The sequence below is a fragment of the Chamaea fasciata genome, unplaced genomic scaffold, assembly GCF_029207755.1.
Source record: "Chamaea fasciata isolate MVZ Bird 193981 ecotype frontalis unplaced genomic scaffold, bChaFas1.0.hap1 SCAF_16, whole genome shotgun sequence".
Lineage (NCBI taxonomy): Eukaryota > Metazoa > Chordata > Aves > Passeriformes > Sylviidae > Chamaea > Chamaea fasciata.
The window spans coordinates 13,271,875-13,291,229 of NW_027094101.1; the positions used below are offsets into that span (position 1 = coordinate 13,271,875).

A 19,355-nucleotide genomic window follows, 5' to 3' on the forward strand; every position below is an offset into this window, starting at 1 on the left:
ACAAAGGGAAGGGTCAGGAACTGCTTGTGCGGTTCCTACCACGACCTTCAGTAGCAAGCCAGGCACAATCAGCCACCGACAGTGAGGGGACATCCAGGCTTTTCTCTGTCCCCAGTCATTCTTTTTGCTATGACTCCTAAAGGACATTTTCTGGATACTCCAGCACTTTCTGTCCTTGTTGTTTAAACTGGAGGCCTCACCACAGGGAGAGATGGTGTTCTGGGCAAGCTAAATTTGAGGGAGGAAGAGGATGCACATTCCTCCCAACAGCCTGTGACCACCCTCTCCTCTGTCCTGCAGATGAGGCACCTCCAGTCAAACACTCTGGTAGCTCAGAGAAATTCTGTCCCTCTGTCTGAAGGGCACCACCAGCTCTCAGAGCAGCCTGTGCAGTTTTTCTAGGAGCAAAGGCCGTTCCCCTTTGCCTCTCTTGGGATAACATTCCAGAGAGTCAGGTATTTGTTAAAGGTTTCCAGTAATATGGCTTTGGACTCACTGTAACACAAGGGAGGGATGATGAGTGAGAGACAGCTTGAAGTCAGGTTCAGATAAAACTGTGATAAAAGTAATAACTTACATCTGACCAAAGGAAAAAAAAAAAAAAAAAAACACCAAAAAAACCCCACCAGACCCAAGCCACAGATCCATGCAGCTAGAATGAAAAATCCTGCTTAATCTACTTATATCAAGTCCAAATCTAGAGGTCACTCTCCCTATGGTCCCTTGATTTTATGTCAATAAAATTCCTGAAAAACCTCATGCCCTAAAACCCAGAGGCTCTGGAGCAGAATGTTTTCTACTTACACCTTAGTATCTTTTATACTCCACTTATTTATCTGGCTTTCTTGGTCAGGAACCTAAAGTAAAGGACCTGGGGGAGCTGGGCTTGTTTGTGTCCCTACAGACAGAGAAAGGATAACTACCTTGATGCCAGAGCAGCCACAGAAGTTCAGATTGGGTATAAGGAAACACTTCTCCAGAAGTGGACCAGAGTGGGAAGAAACTCCATCTTTGAGTCACTGAGGGATGGGTATCACCATCCTTGAAGCATTCCAGAATTTAGGAGGGAAAGGTCACAGCCCTGCTCTGCACAGGAAATGTGCAGGGCTGGTGATTTCTGTGATCCATCCGTTACCTTTCCATCTGTCTGCCCCAAAACTGACTGACTCACTCACCTGACACTCCTGCTCAGATACAGCCTGCCCTGCCCACCCCTTTGGGAACAGAGATGGTAATTTTGATAAGCCAAGTGTCACTTCCTTTTCTTGGCTGTCCTCTGGATTCACAGAGTAGAAATCTTTCCCCTGGACATAGCAAAATGTGCATTTCAATGTCAAGTGAACCCTTTCTTTTATAATTATTTATACAGAGACTACGGGCTACATACACATCACCTCTCAGTGTAATTAGTATAGATTTAAAACTGCAAAAAGTAAATAAAAAGTAGTAATAATAGCATTATGATAATAGATACTTATGTCAGCACAGCCATCATTTGAATGATTACGTTATCTCAATCTTGCCAGCAAAGACACCAGAAAGATGAACACTTTATATTGGTTTTTATGTATACTGAATTACAAATGAGGAAAAAAGTACACTGACTTCACCATCACTGTGGCATTTCACTGTTTATTCTTTTTTAATGGCTCACCTTTCCTAAATTAGTCTTTTGAACTTTGTAATTAAAAATGAAGAAAGCTAATTTAAAAAAACCAGCCTAGTCCTATAACTGCCTTTGCATCAATTAAAACCTTAAAGGGCAAAATGGACTCTATTCCATGACCTCTGGCAGATGTGCCAGCACACCTTGGAGCACATCGTACCAAAAGAAGCACATAGACTTGCTGGAAGGATGCACCCTGGGCAGAGGAATTATTTTATCATCTTTGATTACCTGAAGAAGTAAAAAGAAAGGTCGAAGCATCCACCCTAAGATACATTTCCTGTTCAGAAACTTGTCAAGAATTCCTGCAAGGCCAAAGGTGGGGTGCTAAACAGAAAGAGTTTAATTTACCGTGGAGCACAGGGAGTGGCACAGGCTATGATGCTCAGAGCAAGGCATTTGCCTGCTTTTTAAACATTTTTTTTAAAACATTTATACATTTGCTTAACTTCTTTGAGGTTTTGTCTTAGTCATGTGTGTCTCATCTATCTGTGGACAGCTCTGTGCCCCCCAGCACCGGGAAGTTTGGTCACACTGGTTGGGGCACGGGCACTGTCTGATGGTGAGGACGAGGAGGGCAGAAGTGTGGGTGGAAGAGTCCCGTGCCTTCCCAGTGCCACCTGCCGAGGTGTTTGTGTCACCCTGCATGGAGACCAGCCCTGCTCCTGCCCTGGGGAAAGAGCACCACAGGCCCTGCAGGGCAAAGAAGGATTTCCTTCACTCCCCATAACCCACATTCCTGCTCAAGGGCGGCAATCCCAAGGGAAGCCCAGCCCTTGGGCACAGGGGGTTTGGGCAGGTGGAGGCACAGGGCAATGTCTGTCCCCAGTGTGAGACAGCCCCGAGCTCCCGGAGAGACTGGGGTGGGACTCAGGGCAGGAACCCCAGGCAGAGCGACACCAACCAACTTCCGTCTCCTAAAACAATCCTTTTCTTTTCAAGGTGAAAAATGCCGAAGTTTCATTGACCTTGCCCCGGCTTCTGAAAAAGGTAAGAGCACACAGCCAAGGCTTCTTCCCGTTTTACAGATTGCATCAGTGTTGTGTCTTGTGGTAGCTGAGGGCCAGGGGAGGCACGGCTCCCACAGCACACGGGGACCCACATGCTATCCACGGTACACACAGCCAGCTGGAGCAAGCGCCAAGGCCTTGTGACAGCTGTGTGCTCACTTTATGCAGGTCTGTCATTTATTTGATCTTAACTCAGATGGCTTTTTTCAAGAAAAAATAAAGATTTATACTGTCAGATAGACATTCCCCTTCTTCCTCTACTGAGGAAGGAGATGCTGAGTGATCTCCTCAGGCCGTGAAGACATTTATGGTCAGAAAAATACAGTCACAGTATCAAATATCTCTTTGGGAGAAGGAATCATCCAGTTGCTGCTTTGGTTGGTTTAGCCTTGTCAAAAGTTATATATTCAAGTGCACAGAAGCAGGTTGCAACCATTTTCCTCACCCTGGTATCACAGTTTAATTGATTAATTATTGAGATTTCTTTCGTTTTCAGAAGGAATTTATCCCACATTTGAAAATCTATAAGGGAAAAAAATGCACAGAGTTCAGTTAAAGTGAACTGAGCCCGTTCTGGTCCCAGCTGACTAGAGGCCCCATATATTTTACCAGATCACTTTAGAAAATCCCAAAACCTTTTGGGCACAGGCTTGGTGGAGCAGCAGTAAGTGGCGTAAGGAACAATTTTCCTTAATTTGCCTGAATTGCTGATCCACTGGAAAACGGGAAGAAAGGCAATTACTGCTAATAAAGCAGGGGGATATTGCAGGGAGAGAAACAGCCACAGAGCCTCTGTGAAATTCATTGTAAGCAAGCCCAAATAAATTATGCACATAAGGGAAGAACAAGCCTGGGATTAGTGTCGCTAATGGGCTCCGAGTTAAATCTCACACACACAAACGGGACCTTGGGGCACAAAGGCTCTCACGAAACCACCAGCTCAACACTCAGCAGCCAGCAGAAAACAAACTCTGTGCTAGAAAACATTACAGAAGGACTCAGTGATGCCTCGTCAGGCTACCTAAAAACAGAAGCCAGACAAAATAAAGGAAATAAAAAGGAGGTATATTTATTGAAGGACCTTCAGGTACATTTTGGGCAGACAAAGCCCCCCAGGGGTTGCACCCAAAATGGTCCACGGGTCACGGGTTTTCACACTTTTATAAGTTTGGTCCATTTGCATATTGGGGGTTAATTTTCCAATTACAGCTTCAGGTAATGAAGTCATTTACCCCAAGTTTGCTGCCCCCACAACTCACTTTTGTTTCCATCCCTCAGGGCCTGAGGCAGAGAGGTGTCCTTGGTCCCCAGGCCTGGAGAGGAATTGCTGTGTCTGACCAAATGGGAAAGCAGCAGCTCACACCGTGTGTGGAGTTTAGAGTCATACACTAAAGAATTGCAGGGTTACAAATATATGGAAAATATAGAAGCTAAAATCCTAAGGCGTCATCAGGAGCAGGGCAGAGAGCAGGCTGCACACAGCTGAAAGCTGCACTTCTCTGTAATACAGTGGGGTATTTAGTGCTATTAATGCAGGGGCCAGAACAGCAGCGAGGACATCAAAGTTCTGGGAAGTTCTGTGCAAGGATGGGAGTAGGGCTGCATCCGGAAGGAGGGACACAGGAGAGGAGAGAGAATGGACAATGCTAGGGGTGTGAGAGGAGCTGAAGGGGCAGCTGGGGCAGGGAAGCTCCCTGCCTTTCCCATCCCCAGGGCTGTGGGCACAGCATGGCCCCTCCAGCAGACAGAGAACAGCAAGCACAAGGTGCCTGCTCTGAAGGCAGTGGTGTGGTTTTCTGCTTTATCCCCTTCCTGTGGAACTTCATTATGGTGCTTGGTGGCATCACCCACACACTTTCCAAAACAGCATTTAGTGCTTTACTTTTAGGATTTCTTTTGGTTGTGTGAAATGCTGTCAGCATTTTTTTTTTCCAGGAGAATTTTAGAGTTGCTGCATGATGTCAGTGCGTATTTCTAGACGATTCTATTTTTCTTTTTTGAGGAAGGAAGGCTCATTCTGTGTAGTATTATGAAGAAAATTCTATCTATTTCAGAAGACTTTCCATGGAGTTGTAAGGCATATTGACAGAAAGAGAGGGGAATGCTTTGTCAGAGATGGAAAGTGCTGACCATCAGACTCATAACCAGGATAAATTCCACCACTGTGCATCAAGTTGGACACTGCAACATGGTTAATCTGGAATTCTCTCTGTCAGTCTCGTACTCTCCAGAGCTACCTTCACCACATGTGAAGAGAAAATTGATGCCTGATTTACTTTCACTGAAGAACTCTTTAATGTCTTGACTTAATCTGCTCTTTTCCAGTTAGAAGGAACTTCCCATTCCTTTAATTTCTTCATCCCCTCTCTCAGCATTGACTTTAATGGTCAGAGGCTTATCAACTGCTCAGCTCCAGTCAGTCTAAGTCAATGAGAAAGGATGAAATTTGAGTTCAGTTCCAACATTGTGGGTTTCACAGGCAATCGTGTAACTGGGAAATTTGGCGCTAAACTTACCTTCACAATGAGACTGCAACTAATTCATTTCCTGTACGTATTCTTAGCATCACTTACCACCAAAAATTGGTTGTTTATCTGAAATGTCTCTGCAATACAAGCTCAATGCAGCTGAGCATTCAGGTTTCCCAGACTTTTCCTTTTAGTTGGTTTTACCTGATCCAAAGAGGATCCGTGTCTGACCAAGTTCTAAGCTGAATACAGGCTCTTGAAGCCCGTGCCTGCTTCTGAGCACGTCACCTTTCGCTTTTAAGACATGTTAGAAACAAACTTGGTGTAGCTGCACAGCCCATCTTTGCTTCAGTCCATTACCAATTAACAGCAAGGTGGTGTTAAACTCCTGCAGATTATTTAAAACCTTCTGATATAGGAAAAAAAAATCTATCACAAAAACTCACAGTAAATAAAACCATCCATGATGAGGTCTAGTCACATCCTTACCACAAAGCTTGCATTCATAAATGAAAATCCCTACAGTAAAAATCTGATAGTTTATGGCTGGGCTTCCTATCTTTATGCATCAGTGCTGATCTCCAGTGTAGCTGGAAACTGTCTCTCTGATCAGTTATTGTACCCTTTTCATATATCTCACCAATGACATCTACTAAAAGGAGGCAGCAAAATTTGGGGCAAACAGACCCACAGTATGGTATAAATAAGCATTTCCAACCCACACTAGGAGAGCTTTTTCCTGCATTTAAGGCAGCTGCCAGCAATCTGTCAGAACCTCATAAGCCTAACATTGAATTTATTAGCTGTTGCTGGTTCTTAGTGCCAAAGCTGCTTAGCAAAATCAGCTTCATGATGGCAGATATTAACTAGAAAAAAAACCATTTTCCTATGAGAGTTTACATTTGTTATTGATAAAAATGATAGAGAAATAGCTGGTTACAGTGGCCAGGACTTTTAATGGGCTCTCAGAGAGCAGATGTTGAGGCCCACGAAGTGCTCTAATTTTCACTACAGACATGAGCAGTAAGACAGCAAATATTTCCAAAAGAAGTTGGAAGGGAGCTGTCAAAGTAGGCTGGACTTGATATTTCAGTTCTCAATTGCTTCTGGGATATTCTCCACAGAACTTAATCAAAGTTTTGTTGCTGTTGAATATTTTGCTGCCTGAGGAAGAAAAGGGTGACCTGCTCCGTGAGGGACACTTCTGTCCCTGTTGTTGTGTCCCAACACTGAGGCTGGCACACTCCTCCCATGGCACCTCCTGTCATCCCTTTCCCACGGCCTCAAATCTGTGCCCAAGAGAAATCCCAAGAGGGCACGGATGATACATTCAGAAGGAAGAAACCAAGGAAGAAACCAAGACCTAAAATTGCATCTGGAAACCATGACACCACAATGGTCCCAACAAATGATCAAAAGATCAGATAAATGGCTTCAATGAGCCGATATCACCACAGCTGGACACATCCATAGGTGTTCCTCCCCCTGCCTGGGGCTGTGTGGGGATTCCAGCTCCTGCATCTTTCTCTGAATGCATTGCTGCCAGCTGTCAGCCCCAGGGAGAGCCACAGGGTGAGCCCAGCCCAGATCCTTGGGCAAGAGAAATCAGCTGGAAGCAGCACTTGTGCTGGACGCATTTCTCTGGAGGAGAGCAGGGCTTTGCAGGAAATGTGGTGCCCCCAACAGGTTCTGGGATGGTGCTGGTGGAGGCTGTGAGTTTGCAAGCACCTGGAGTGCCCACAGCATGGAAAGGAGGGGCTCTGGCCTGAGGAGCCCTGAGGGGAAGCTGCTGCAGGAACAGGCTCAGATGTCAGTGTTGGATCAAAACTTAGAGATGGCTGCACAAACACAGGGCAGGATTCCCAGCGCAAGCTCCAGCTTGGTCCAGGTTATTCCAATGCTCTGTAGTCCCTGACTGTGTGGAACAATTCCCACAAGGAATGGCAAGGCAGGAGGCCCTCAGCAGCTGCCTGCATTGCACTGCTTCCTACCCATTGATAAACTCACACACATGAAATAAGCAAGGCTTTTCAGACACCACAGAGGTTGAGGCAAGGCAAAATCCAGCAGAAGGAAAATGCTCATGGCTAGTGAACATTGAACAGTCCGAAATCTTATGGGGGACTTTTTAAATGAGAGACTTGTCCTGGCAGAGGAAGGAGATGCCTCCTGCACATCCTCCACACAGGCTGTGATGGTGCATCCTGGAGAGATGAAGCAATAACAAATCTGTATTGCCTAAAAAGTGGCTGGCAGAGCTAAAGTAGCACATGGCAAACAGCAAGTAAACAAATCAAGTCTCACCTAAACACAGCACAGGAAAAAGAGAAAGCTAAGCCAGTTCTGTGCATGTTCCTAAACCAGCATTTGAACAGCAATTAATGAGAAGAGAAAAACTAGATGCCTGATTTTAATGGATCCTGACATAATAGGTGTACCAGAAATGTGATGGGAGAAAGATAATTAGAGGGACAATAACGTCTTGATGCTGATTACCCTGAAAGACAAAGCAGATGTCATGTACTAAAGCTGAATCAGAATAACAAGGTAATGTCATTAATGAGCAACACAATCTCTGTGGATGGATTCCACGTTCAGATAAAAAATGCAGAATTATGTTAGTGATCACCCCTTGGGACAACTTCAGAGACAGCAGGGTTAAGCTTGATAGCAGAGAAGGTGTAAGGACAGAAAACAAAGCAGCAGGAGCTGACTCTAAAACACCATGCACAGACCAAGAAATGCTATGCATGATGTAGAGACAAAATTTGGATATGGGTTTGGAGAAATTAGTGGGAAGCTTGTTATTCTTGACTTACCCCTGCATTTGATTCAGAATGTTAGTAAGAGATCCCTGGTATGGCTGACTAACAGATTCAGCATCCTTCAGAAGCAATAAAAGTGTTTTTAGAAGTTGTGAAGAAGGAAACCCAAGAAAAGCAAATGCTGATTAAAATACATTAAAATGTTCAGCTAAAAGGACAACTGAAGCTTGAAAGGCTGAAAAGCAGTGGATATACTGCAGGCCTCTGAAGCATGCACAAACCCTTCACTGAGTGCGCGCAAATGGCAGATAATGATCACTGCTGATAAATGCGAGGTGGGGAACATGAGGAGTCATCCTACCTTTACATATATAGTGATGGGTTCTGAATTAGCTTTTCCCCTCAGGATAGAGTTCTTGGAGCGATGACAGACACTTCTATGAAAACATTAATTCACTGCTCTGCAGAGATTAAGATGAAAAAGAAATATTAGGATCATCGTAGGAAACAAAGAACAAAACAAAAAAGTCACCATGCCACCACAAGCAGTCATGATGTACCCACCTGCAGCTCCCTGTGAGCACCTCTCATCCCTCCCCTGCCAGCCCCAGCTCAAAGCACTGGAAATAGAATTTAAAGACATAGAGAGAAGAGTGACATTTATGGTCAAAAATAGAGAAATACTTGTTTGCATGAGAAGGACAATGCAAAGCAGACTTCAGGCTAGAAAAGAGACAAACAAGACTTGTAACAGCCAAGTTAAAAAACAAACCTCCTTTTTTATGTACCGGGTAGATGTTCCCAAGAAGAAAAACAGAGGATCAATTTTCTAAGAGGAGCACTTAGAGACCTGCATCAGTAAAAAGAAATGTAACTGTGTCTCCCAAAAGAACTGTACACTTTCCAAAACAGGCTCTATATTCCCCTTGAATACTTCCTATTGCATTATTGTTCATATATCTGCAATAGGGTAAATCCATACCCACACAAATACCTGTGCATCTGTCATAGGAGAACTATGATTAAGTATGCAGGAAAAAATATGTGTTACTTTTATTTTATCTGTGTTTTCTGGCACATCTGTTATGAATCACTGAAGTTAGTTTTAAAAGGCAATTAGAGACATACAAAGTTGAAACCATTCTTACCAGCAGAATTCAAGCTAAATTCCTAATTACTGAAGGAGGAAACAGCCTTGTTTTTCACACTGGGGATGCCAAAGAAGTGGGGAGCACTGGTCTGAACATCACCCATTTCTCAGCCCAGTGCTGAGGGTTGAAGTACATCACAGGCCCTGTACCAGTGGCCTTCAAAGAGAAACATTGAGCCCAAAAATATTTAGTAAGGTACATGGGATAGTCCTCCTTTAGAGTATTTTTCATCATCTTTTCCACTCTCTTGCTCTACTCGTTATAATACTACTACACCAGGAAAAAGAGAATATGGATACAAAGATATCCCACAGTCTGCTCTGTATCATGCACAGGATTCAATCTGCTCGATGCCAGAGCCATCAAAAGTCAGAGAAAACACATCATCACATAGAAGAGAATCATTTTATGAGTCACAGCTCCACCTCACCTTCCAAAATAAAGAGACTTATGAAGAGCTGAAGCTAAACAAAATCAAAACATGGCTTTTCCTCCCTCCCCTCAGCAGTGTCAAGTATTTCTCCTTTGGTTTCCCATGTTCTGCAAAGCGCAGTCTCTTGTCTGGGTGCCAGCCATTTGCCTACCCTTGCTGCCTGATTTGGTTGACCAGAACAGGCAGCTTTAGGTACCTGAGGTGACATTTAGGGTCACCTGAAGCTTGCCTTGTCTCTGCTGGCTCTGTGGTGTGCCTCTCTGCAGCACGGGAGGAGCGGGCAGATGGTCGGCTCTGCTGTGACGCATTAACCAGCAGCGCTCCGTCCCAGTGCCAGCCACAACAACATGCTCAGGGTTTATTCTTTTCACCATTTTGTATTGATCACTCCAGTGTATCTGGCTTGTGATTCCCAGTATTGGAGTGGCAGAGGAGAGCAGATGACTAAACCCATCCGAATGGCACTGGAAGAGAGAGTGAGATTCCTGTGAAGCTGGCCTTACTGCTCTTCCAAAACAATGTGCACAGCATTGCTCAGTGTGTGCCCATTTGCCCCATTTTTTCCTCTCTTCTCTCTTGAAGAAGAGAGAGATTTAAGCAAGATCCAGGTGTCAGTTCTAACAAAGTCACTAAGTCTGGAAAAGCAGAGCAATGAGTCCAGAAGCACAAGGACAGCAAAAACAGACCACACATGAGCAGAACTTTGTGTTGCTGCTAACATGAGCAAGGGTAACAAGCTGGGGTTGTTCAGCCTGGAGAAAAGGAGACTCAGAGGTGACCTTATCACTCTACAACTCCCTGAAAGGTGGCTGTGCTCAGGTGGGGTTGGTCTCTTTCTCCGGGCAGCAACTGACAGAACGAGAGGAGACAGCCTCAAGCTGTGCCAAGGGAAGTTTAGGTTGGATATTAGGAAAAAGATTTTTACAGAAAGGGTGATAAAGTACTGGAATGATCTGCCCGGGGAGGTGGTGGAGTCACCATCCCTGGATGTGTTTAAACAAAGACTGGATGTGGCACTGGGTGCCATGATTTAGTTGAGGTGTTAGGGCTGGGTTGGACTCGATGATTTTGAAGGTCACTTCCAACCTAATCATTCTGTGAATTCTGTGAATTCTGTGAACTCCCCCATCTCCCTGGCTGCCACAGTGTGAATGGAGAGCAAGGAGGAGAACAAAATGCTTTTGCACGAAGAAGAGATGACACCTGCAGGGTTTCCTCTGTGCAAGTTCACAGCACCCAGAGCCAGGGCTGGCCCTCAGGCATGGTTCTTTTCTTCCCACATGGGGTGACATCTGTCTGGTTGACATCTCACAGCCTCTTGTTTCCCTGTGTTTCGTGGCAGTTCAGGGATCTTGGGGACAATGACTGGGAACCACAGGCTGAGAGGAGCACCTTCTCCCCCAGGCAGCAGCAGCAGGGTCTGGGTTAGCAGCTGCCAGTGGGGAGGTGAAATGGTTCCACACTCTCCATTGCGTGGACACTGATGTCTCCTCAGCTGCTCAACAATGCAGCACTGGCTTGTCCTTCAAGTGCCACGCTCTTGATGTCATCTCAGTCAGGCACGAGGATCTCAGTGGTTATTTAGGAGCACACATTGCTCAGCTCCACTGCTTTGAGCAGATAGAAGGGGGTTTTGTCATATGATGAACTGTGATGCAGAAAACCCCCCAAAGCTTCTACTTGCCTGCATCAGACTTTCTCAGGCAGCTCAGGGTTGAACTGGCAGAGGAGTAACTGGAGCTGCTGTCTCACTGTAGCTCAGAGAGACCCTGGCTGTCAGGGCAGACATGTGACACTGAGTGATGAGGAACTCCAAACCTCTCCCAGAGCTCTCTGGCTGCCTGCAGCTTTTTCCAGCCTGGTCACTTGCTCAGGGACAGCATGGCAGAGGGTGACAGCTCAGGTGAGGCTGCTTTGGTCAGCCCGCTGAGCCCAGGAGGGCAGCTCTGCTCTGGGAAGGGCTGGGATGCAACAGCCACAGATCCACAGGGAGCAGAGGCTGAGATCGTGGGTGCTCCTAAGGAGGATGAATTCCCACTGAGGCATTTTGAATACGAGCTTGCCCCAATTGGGAAGCTAATTTTCTGTCTTAAAGGGCCCTCAGAAATCAATACAGAATCCAGACCATTTCTTCTTGGGCGCTGCTCAGGAAGGCTGGGCTTTCAGCAGGCAGTGTCACACAGCATGGCAGGTCATACATTCATTTATGGGTTTCGTTATGCTGGCTGATTTGCAAGCCACGCTTCAAAATGCATGACAGACATTTCCAGGCACACAATCCCTGCCTTTGCTGGGTATGACATGGTTAACATGACTCAGCAACATCCTTCAGGAATAGCAATATGATTTTCCCTGCAGAGATCCTCTAAGACCAAACGGCTCATGTTTATGGATTCAAAATGCTTTGAACTCGCCCAGCAATTCCCCTGTTGGGCACCTCTTCAGTGTTTCCTTGAGAACATGCACCAACACTGGATCTTTGGCAGTCATTTCCATGGCCTGACCAGCCTGAAGGAGCATCCAGAAGAGGATTTCATTATTTCATCTGGAGACAGGACCTCAAAATCTGGCATCAGATCCCGTTGGCATAGTGAGCTGGCACCAAACCCCAACTTTCCTGTTTTGACAAGTATGCATCAAACTCCATGGCTGCATGTGACTGTAGGTGGTAGGAGGTTTAGATGTGATTTAAACTCTCCAGAACTGGTTTGTTGGCCGCAATAATCTCAAAAACTCAACAGTAATTGAAATTATGGAACTTTGGCATTCCAAAAACAGCAGCAAATGTTTCTTTATCATCCTGCACATAATCCCATTCAGATGTTATCAAAGTTCTTTGTGTTTCAATCCAAATTGCAAAGAAGCCTGAGAATGGTTTTAATAATGCAACATAAGAATCATCTTGGCATTTTGTGGGGAAGGTGCACAGAAGAACGTGTCAGGCTTGACAGGCCTCAGTTTAACCAGAGCTCTCTCATGGAAAACATGGAGTGAACTGCTGCTGTTTTGAGTCAGGAAATGGCAGTGGACTAGAACAAGGAATGAACTTCGGGTATCAAACAGTCAAACTCAGCTCAAACATCCTGGAAGTCATTAACAACGCTGTTCTTTGGGTTCCTTCATCAGGAACTCACTGAATGCCTCGAGTTCCTCTGAGCAGAATTCCCATGACTTTTATCAGGATCCCTGTTGCACAGGAAGCTCAGCACTGGAGCCCCGTGCTGGGAGGTGACAGTGCCCACTCACAGTGCCCTCCTCAGCAGCCAGGGCTGACCTGAAATGATTCCAGGTTCTGGGAAGAACTTTGTGAGACTCATCAGAGGCTGAGCTGAAGATTCTTTCTCTCACTGTCAGCAAGAATGTTCCCTTTGTTTCATCCATTTAGGACTGTCTGGGATATCCATTTTCTAACATCTCGGTTCAGGTGGGTGCACTCAAGTTGATCACCACCTTTGCAGAGATGCACTCAGATCTGTGGATCTTCTTTCAAAATGCTGCTGCTCTCTGCTGTCAGACAGAGAGGCAAAGGACTGATCCTGCCAGATGGTTCATGGAGTACTCGAGTGTCTAAAACCCCAGTGACCTTGTGGGGAACAGCTCTTCTGTCATACATGAAGAACATGTTCACTTCGCTGGAGAGTGCTGGAAGATTCATCTCCTTGTAACAATGCTGCTGCAGGGGCCAAGCCCTCGAGGAGGTGGCACTGGTGCTTCCCACCATGAACTCCACAGAGAAGACAGTCTCTCACACATTGATTAGGAAATAACAAAGTTCAGAGACACAAAGTTCTTTAATGTCCCGGCTACTGCACTGATCTTCTTCCTGCCATGAGATCAGATGATATGGATGTGATATGATTCCTTCAGGTGCAGGAGCCCTTTGACATAAGTTGATTTATGTGAAATCTTTTGGTGAGTCCCACCTTTTTAATCTCGAATTCTGGGTGAGAAGCTGAGCCCAGGTCCTGTTCTTTCACAGATTTTGCTTCACTGGGAGGTTGTCCTGAAGCTGGTGAGCCCTTTTCCTCCAGGAAAAGCCTCACAATCTGCGGTGCTCAGGTTCAGAGCAATCCCACCTGGGACATACAGCATATCTGTGTGGAGCAAAGATGCCAAGTGTCCCACAGGGCACAGGAGTCGCTCTGTCATTGTCAGCAATGCTGCTGAGGAGTGACAGACTGGCTGGTGGAGAAGCACCAGAGAGAAAAATGACAGGGAAAGGTGTGTTAGAACAGGAGGTGTTGATGGTGCTGATGTCAGTGGTCATCCAGACCACAGTGCTCACCTCCTTGCAGTTTCTCAGACACCAGGGTGGGAGATACGGGACAAGCTGATGTGGCACAGAGATGTGTCAGGGCAGCGAGACAGGTCTCTGTCAGCTCCTGGCCAGCACAGAAGGGAACATGCAAACCCAGCACGTTTTTATCACCTAAAAAAAGCCCAGCAGGCACGAGGAGGACTTGACAGCTGTCATCCTCTGCATTATTCCAGGGAATCCTGGAAAGATTGGCGGAACACATCGTGTCTTGGTGCTTGCAGGCTGGGTGGGCTCCTCACACATACCCACCCTCATGAGAACGTGTGTGCGGGAGTGCCACTGAAACCTCTTTGGGTTTAGTTTGGCTTTAAAATGCCAGACTCTCCTTTCCTGGGAGGCCTCACATTGGAATGTCCTTGGCACAGTGGCGCATCCCAGCTGAGCTCCTCTCCAGCCCCTTCTCTGCACAGGCAGCAGGGGGTTTGTTGGACAAAAAACATGCATGAACAGAATGAAGACCAAAAGATGAGAGGAATCTGTTGATTGATGAGAGTAGAGACCTCAGTTACAGGCCATCCAGGTAGAACTCCCAAAGTGCACCAAGTACTGACTCTTCTGAAGGTAAGATTTTTCATAAAAGCTGAATTAGGCCAGACAGATCCCTGGGGTAGAGGACACAGGCTGGAGGGGAGTAAGCAGATAGAAAAGATGACAGGAGAGGAGACTGGAAAAGAGAAAAATCCCCTGGAGGTCTTCTTCCCTGTCACCTGGAATGACTGAGGTCCCCTCAAGAGAAGGAGCTCTCTACTTTGCAGGAAGGAGGCTGTAAGAGGTTGTGAGTGGAAGTGATGCCAAGTGACTGCCTCATGAATCTCATGTTGAGAGAGGAGCAGTGGGAGATCACTTCACCATCAGCACAGAACAGAAAAACTCTGTCTCCTGAATTAATAACCTGAAGCAACTGTTCTGCTTCAGGCAGCCCCAGGAAAAATGCAAAACTCAGGCACAGGTTGCATTTTCTGGGTGTTATTATTTCAGATGAAATTCAAAATCAGAGAAGCAGGACAGGACATAGAACTATGCAAACGCTGCATGTGGGACTTGTCTTTCTCCACATTAGATGCACTAAAAAAAGGCACAGCGCAGGTATTCAGTTACACCATGGAATAAGACAAGAGAGTTCCTCAGTAGATAGGAACAGGTCCCCAAAAAAAGTAGTAATTGACTATGCCTCCCACAACAAACTCACCCAGCCTTTGTGTCTCATCAGAAAAAGGATTTACAGGAGAGAAAAACTCACGTCTCATTGAGTTTTTCATCATTTTCTTGCAAGGTTATCATGCTGGCAAAGCCACTCTTATCCCAGCCCTATGGGAAGGGAAGCCAAAGCACTGTCTGTGACACCAGCCACACAGTCAGGTGTTCCTGTTCCTTTCTCCTTCCTTAGGAGAAGCAAGGACACCAGCTGGGCCCCCAGGCCCCCCAGGCTCAGCTCCCAGAGCCCTGCTGTCCCTCTGAACGTGTCCCCCTGCAATGGGCACACAAACCCAGATGCTCCCACGGGGACATGTGCACCTCCCCAGCTCCCTGCTCTTCCCAAAATCACTGCACTTGTGCCTGCAGCAGCAGCTTCAGGCGCTGGGTCATAGGTGGGCAACAGGTGGAGTGTGCATATCTAGAGCTGAGTACATCACCTGAACCCCCAAAACCATCAACCAAACCCCCAGACCACTCCTGCAGGGCTGCACTCCAGCTTCTTGTTCCCCTCTCTGTAGGTACATCCAGGATTGCCCTGGCCCAGGAGCAGAACCCAGCATTTGTCCTTGTTAGATTTCATGTGCTTGGTGACACACTCAAATCTACCAAGACCTCTTACCAAGGACCCTCCACTCTCAAGGGACTCAGGGCCTCCTCCTGATTTAGCATTACCAGAAGGAAAATTCCTTAAGTGTGTCCAGGTCCAAACATCCAGGAGAATTGGCCCTAAACCTGAGCACCAGCAGCCTGATGTTACCCCACGGACTGCTGCTCTCTGAGCCCAGTTTCTCCCCCAGGGAAGCACAGATGGAGCAACACCACAGCGGTGAGCTGCAGCTGTTAGAGCAATGCCCTGGTGTGCACAGAGCACCAGGGGGGTCCACAAGGGTTGACTCAGGGCAATAAACACCTGGGCAGGTGTGTTGTACATTAATGTTTCAAGTGTGGGCTAAATGAATTACAGCTCATTAGGTAGGGCTCTGTGCTGCCTCAGTTTGTGGGTCAGGTTTACATCATCTGATTCTTCCAAACTCAAATCATTCCATCATTCTCTCATCATAGACACTGCAGGTTTGAGAAAATGAGGTAAAATCCCTTCTAAACCCTGCTGTATCTCAGAACAACACCCTTGCTCTCTCTCACTTGCATTCCTTTTTGGAAGAGTGTGCCAGTTGCCTGATACCAAATTGACTAAGAGGAGTGAGATAAGCAGCTGTTTGCTGTTGATAGATGCAATATTGCACACACAGCCACTGTGAGCAATTAAAAGCTTTATTTATTGCTATCTCTGTAGTGTGGTTTAAGAACTCAAAAGGTCAGCTACAGTGGCAACAACGAATAGCACATATTAATTAGATGTAATTATAAAGATGAGTTCACAGACAAAATATGAGCTGGGATCAGCCTGGTCACCAAGAGGACACTCAAATATTTGATAAAAGTGAGACTGCATATCTGGTTTGATAAGCTGGACTGTAGGCTTTATCACACATGTGCTCTCACAGAGAGGAGAGAAGGTATTAATATAAGTGAAGCCTGTAGCAGTCTCTATGGTTACAGCTAACATTTTCTAATATAAGCCATTGTCTTCAGATGCTTAACTTTCCATGTTTCAACTGCTTAGGCTGAAATTTTCCATCACTGCTCATTGTTTCCAGGTGAATTCTCTAGCAATCAGGTTAGCAAATGTACTGGAGAATTCGAGCAGATTCTCATGCTGAAACAGCAATTGGAAATTGGGCAGGGACTCAATCTTGTCATATGTTCCCATCCTCTCCAATTTACCCCACGGCTTGGTGACTTTTAAAGACTCAGCAGATCCTGCTGGAGGTTTTGTGTTGGAATTCCCAAAGGTGACATCTCCTGGTGGTGCATCAGTCCCTGTTGGGCACTGCCCCGTGCCCTGAGCACTGCTCAGAGTCCTGCAGAGCTCAGACACGGCCCTGACTCTCAGGGCTGCACCCAGGGGCTGAGGAAACTCGAGCCAGGCCGAGTTTTGCCTCTGCAGCTCCTCAGTTGAGCAAGTTATAAACATGTTTTCCCACCCTGCTGCAGCTGTGGCAGTCTCTGTGTCAGCCCCAGCGGCACAAACCCTGTGAGGTGGATCCTGAGTGACAGCAGCAATCCTGCAGGGCTCTGGCTTCTGATAACAGCCCCCAACTCTAGGCTGTGGCAAGAGTTTTCAAACATGGACTGAATATATTTTCTCTGTAGAAAAGAGGCATCCAAGCCTGTCCAACTCCCACCAGCACACAGCCAGCCAGGTGTCCTGTGCCATCACCTCCCTGTGTGGTGGATTGTGCTCATCTAAACTGTGGCACAGGTGGGAAAATTAATTCTGTGAGCTGTGCCTTGGCTCAGAGGAGCCAAGAGGTTCTCACACGTACCCACAGAGGTTCTGTAGCCAAGCTGAGAACAAGAACAAGCAACAGCTTGTTCTTCCTGCAATGTCTTTACCACCCTGCCACTCTTCACATCTTCATTACAGCTTTTTCTGTTTTTCAGAGTTTGGGCCATGGTTTGCCGCGTTTAAACTCTGTGAATCACAGAATCATTAAGGCTGGAAAAGACCACCAAGATCATCAAGGCCAACCTTTTACCAAATGCCCCCATGCTCACAAACCGCACTGGGAAGTGCCACCTTTACTTGTTTTCTGAACACTTCCAAGGGATGGTGACTCCACCACTTCCCTGGGCAGACTGCGCTTAATAACTTTTTCAGTAAAGAAATTTTTTCCCAATATACAGTGGATGTGATAAACACTAAAAAAAGAAATTTACAATTGGTGACCTTAAAAACCAACCAACTTTTTTTCAAAAATTCCTAATACACAGTTACTCCTAGATACTCCTGATTTCCTAATTAATTTCTGCCAACTTTAACCTCTTGGAAGTATTCCCCAGGTGATGACTGGTTGCTGCTCTTTGCCCCCAGGTGTGCTGTGGCTCTCAGTGGTGTCCGAGGTGTTGTACATCATGCTGTTGGTCGTCGGGTTCAGCCTCATGTGCCTCGAGCTCTTTCATTCAAGCAGTGTCATAGATGGGCTCAAGCTAAATGCCTTTGCTGCTGTCTTCACTGTGCTTTCAGGTATGAACCTCCCCTTCCCCTTTTACCACCACAAAGCAAAATTCTACAACTTTTGAAAGAATAAAAAACCGGAGGCTCCAAGGCTCTCTTATCCCCATTTAGCTATCGCAATTTTTCACTGTAATTTTTTGTTCCTTTGGCACAAAGACTGCATGATAAATTTGCCTCTTGCCAGGGAGAACATCCTCATTCCTGATTTCACAGCAGCAATGCAGTAATTATCCTTCCCCAGCCTGCACAGCCATTACCCCAGCTCCAGCCTCAGCTCCATTTGCAGCATCATCACACTCCTTTTCCAGAGGAAAATTAAAAACATGTAACACTGAAAAGTCTTTTTTCTGTGTTAATCCTGAAAGTAGGTGAAGGCTGGAAAACCAAAGAAAGGATCTCCTCTTGTTAATTAACAAAATTGAGACTGGAAAGAGTTCTAATAATGGCACAGAGGAGCAGCCCCAAGAGCGGTCTGGGACAGGTACATCTCTCAGAACAACTGTTTCAGGCTGGTTTTGTGCTCCATCTGAACTTGGGGCCCCTCACTGTATGAACTTGAGGAATTCACTTCTGAAAAAGAAGTCCAACCATGTGTTAAGTGCCCCTTCACTCCTGTGAGGCTTTTTCTGGTTTAAACCCCCATTTTCCAGGATTTCTACAAGCAGCCAGGGTGCTCGTGTGAACACTCCTGCATGGGCCTCTCTGGCAGAATGAATTTCTGCAATAGAAGTGCATTTTATTCTGCTGCATTTCAGGCTGGAAGACATTTCAGCAGGCAGTGTACATTCTGGGAAGGACTTTGTATCTTCAGGGATAGCTGCAAATGGTGAAATACAGCAAAAAGGAAAGGTCAGAAGTAGAGCTGAGTGACAAAAAAATCTGATAAGAACTGTCAAAGCATATTTTTCAGCTTTGGATATAATTTGGAACTTAAAAAAATCAGTTCCATTTTCAAAATCAGACTTTGTGGAATTCTTCAGCGTTCAGTCAATTACTTCCATGCTGTTCCTCTCTCCCTTCACCATTAACTGCAGTTTTAAAGTTTTATAAGAATGATGAAGTTTTCTTTCCTACACAACTTTCTATTTTTATTTTGGCCTTCCTTCTTTTTAAGTTCATTGCCAAGATAGTCCAAATATAAACTTCAAAAATTTACAGGGAAAAATGATAGAGGAATTGAAACAAGGATAAAACCCTAAACCCCAGCACACTGCTAGCTGTTATTTTCAATGACAGGGATATCAGAGGAAAGAAGGAAACTATATTTA

At 45.9% G+C, this 19,355-nt stretch overlaps 1 protein-coding gene across 4 annotated transcripts in view; it reads left to right on the forward strand.

Annotated features, from left to right (window-relative positions):
- Window positions 1-19,355, forward strand: part of GSG1L (GSG1 like) — a 55,104-nt gene that overhangs the window by 14,131 nt on the left and 21,618 nt on the right. For all 4 annotated transcript variants that reach the window (XR_010723246.1, XM_066198258.1, XM_066198260.1 and 1 more), the window contains exons 2-3: window positions 2,609-2,656; window positions 17,944-18,096. Coding sequence is in view for 3 of the 4 variants with exons in the window: in XM_066198258.1 (XP_066054355.1) it covers window positions 2,609-2,656; window positions 17,944-18,096 (201 nt within the window). In the remaining variant the exon portion in view is untranslated. The remainder of the gene's footprint in view (window positions 1-2,608; window positions 2,657-17,943; window positions 18,097-19,355) is intronic.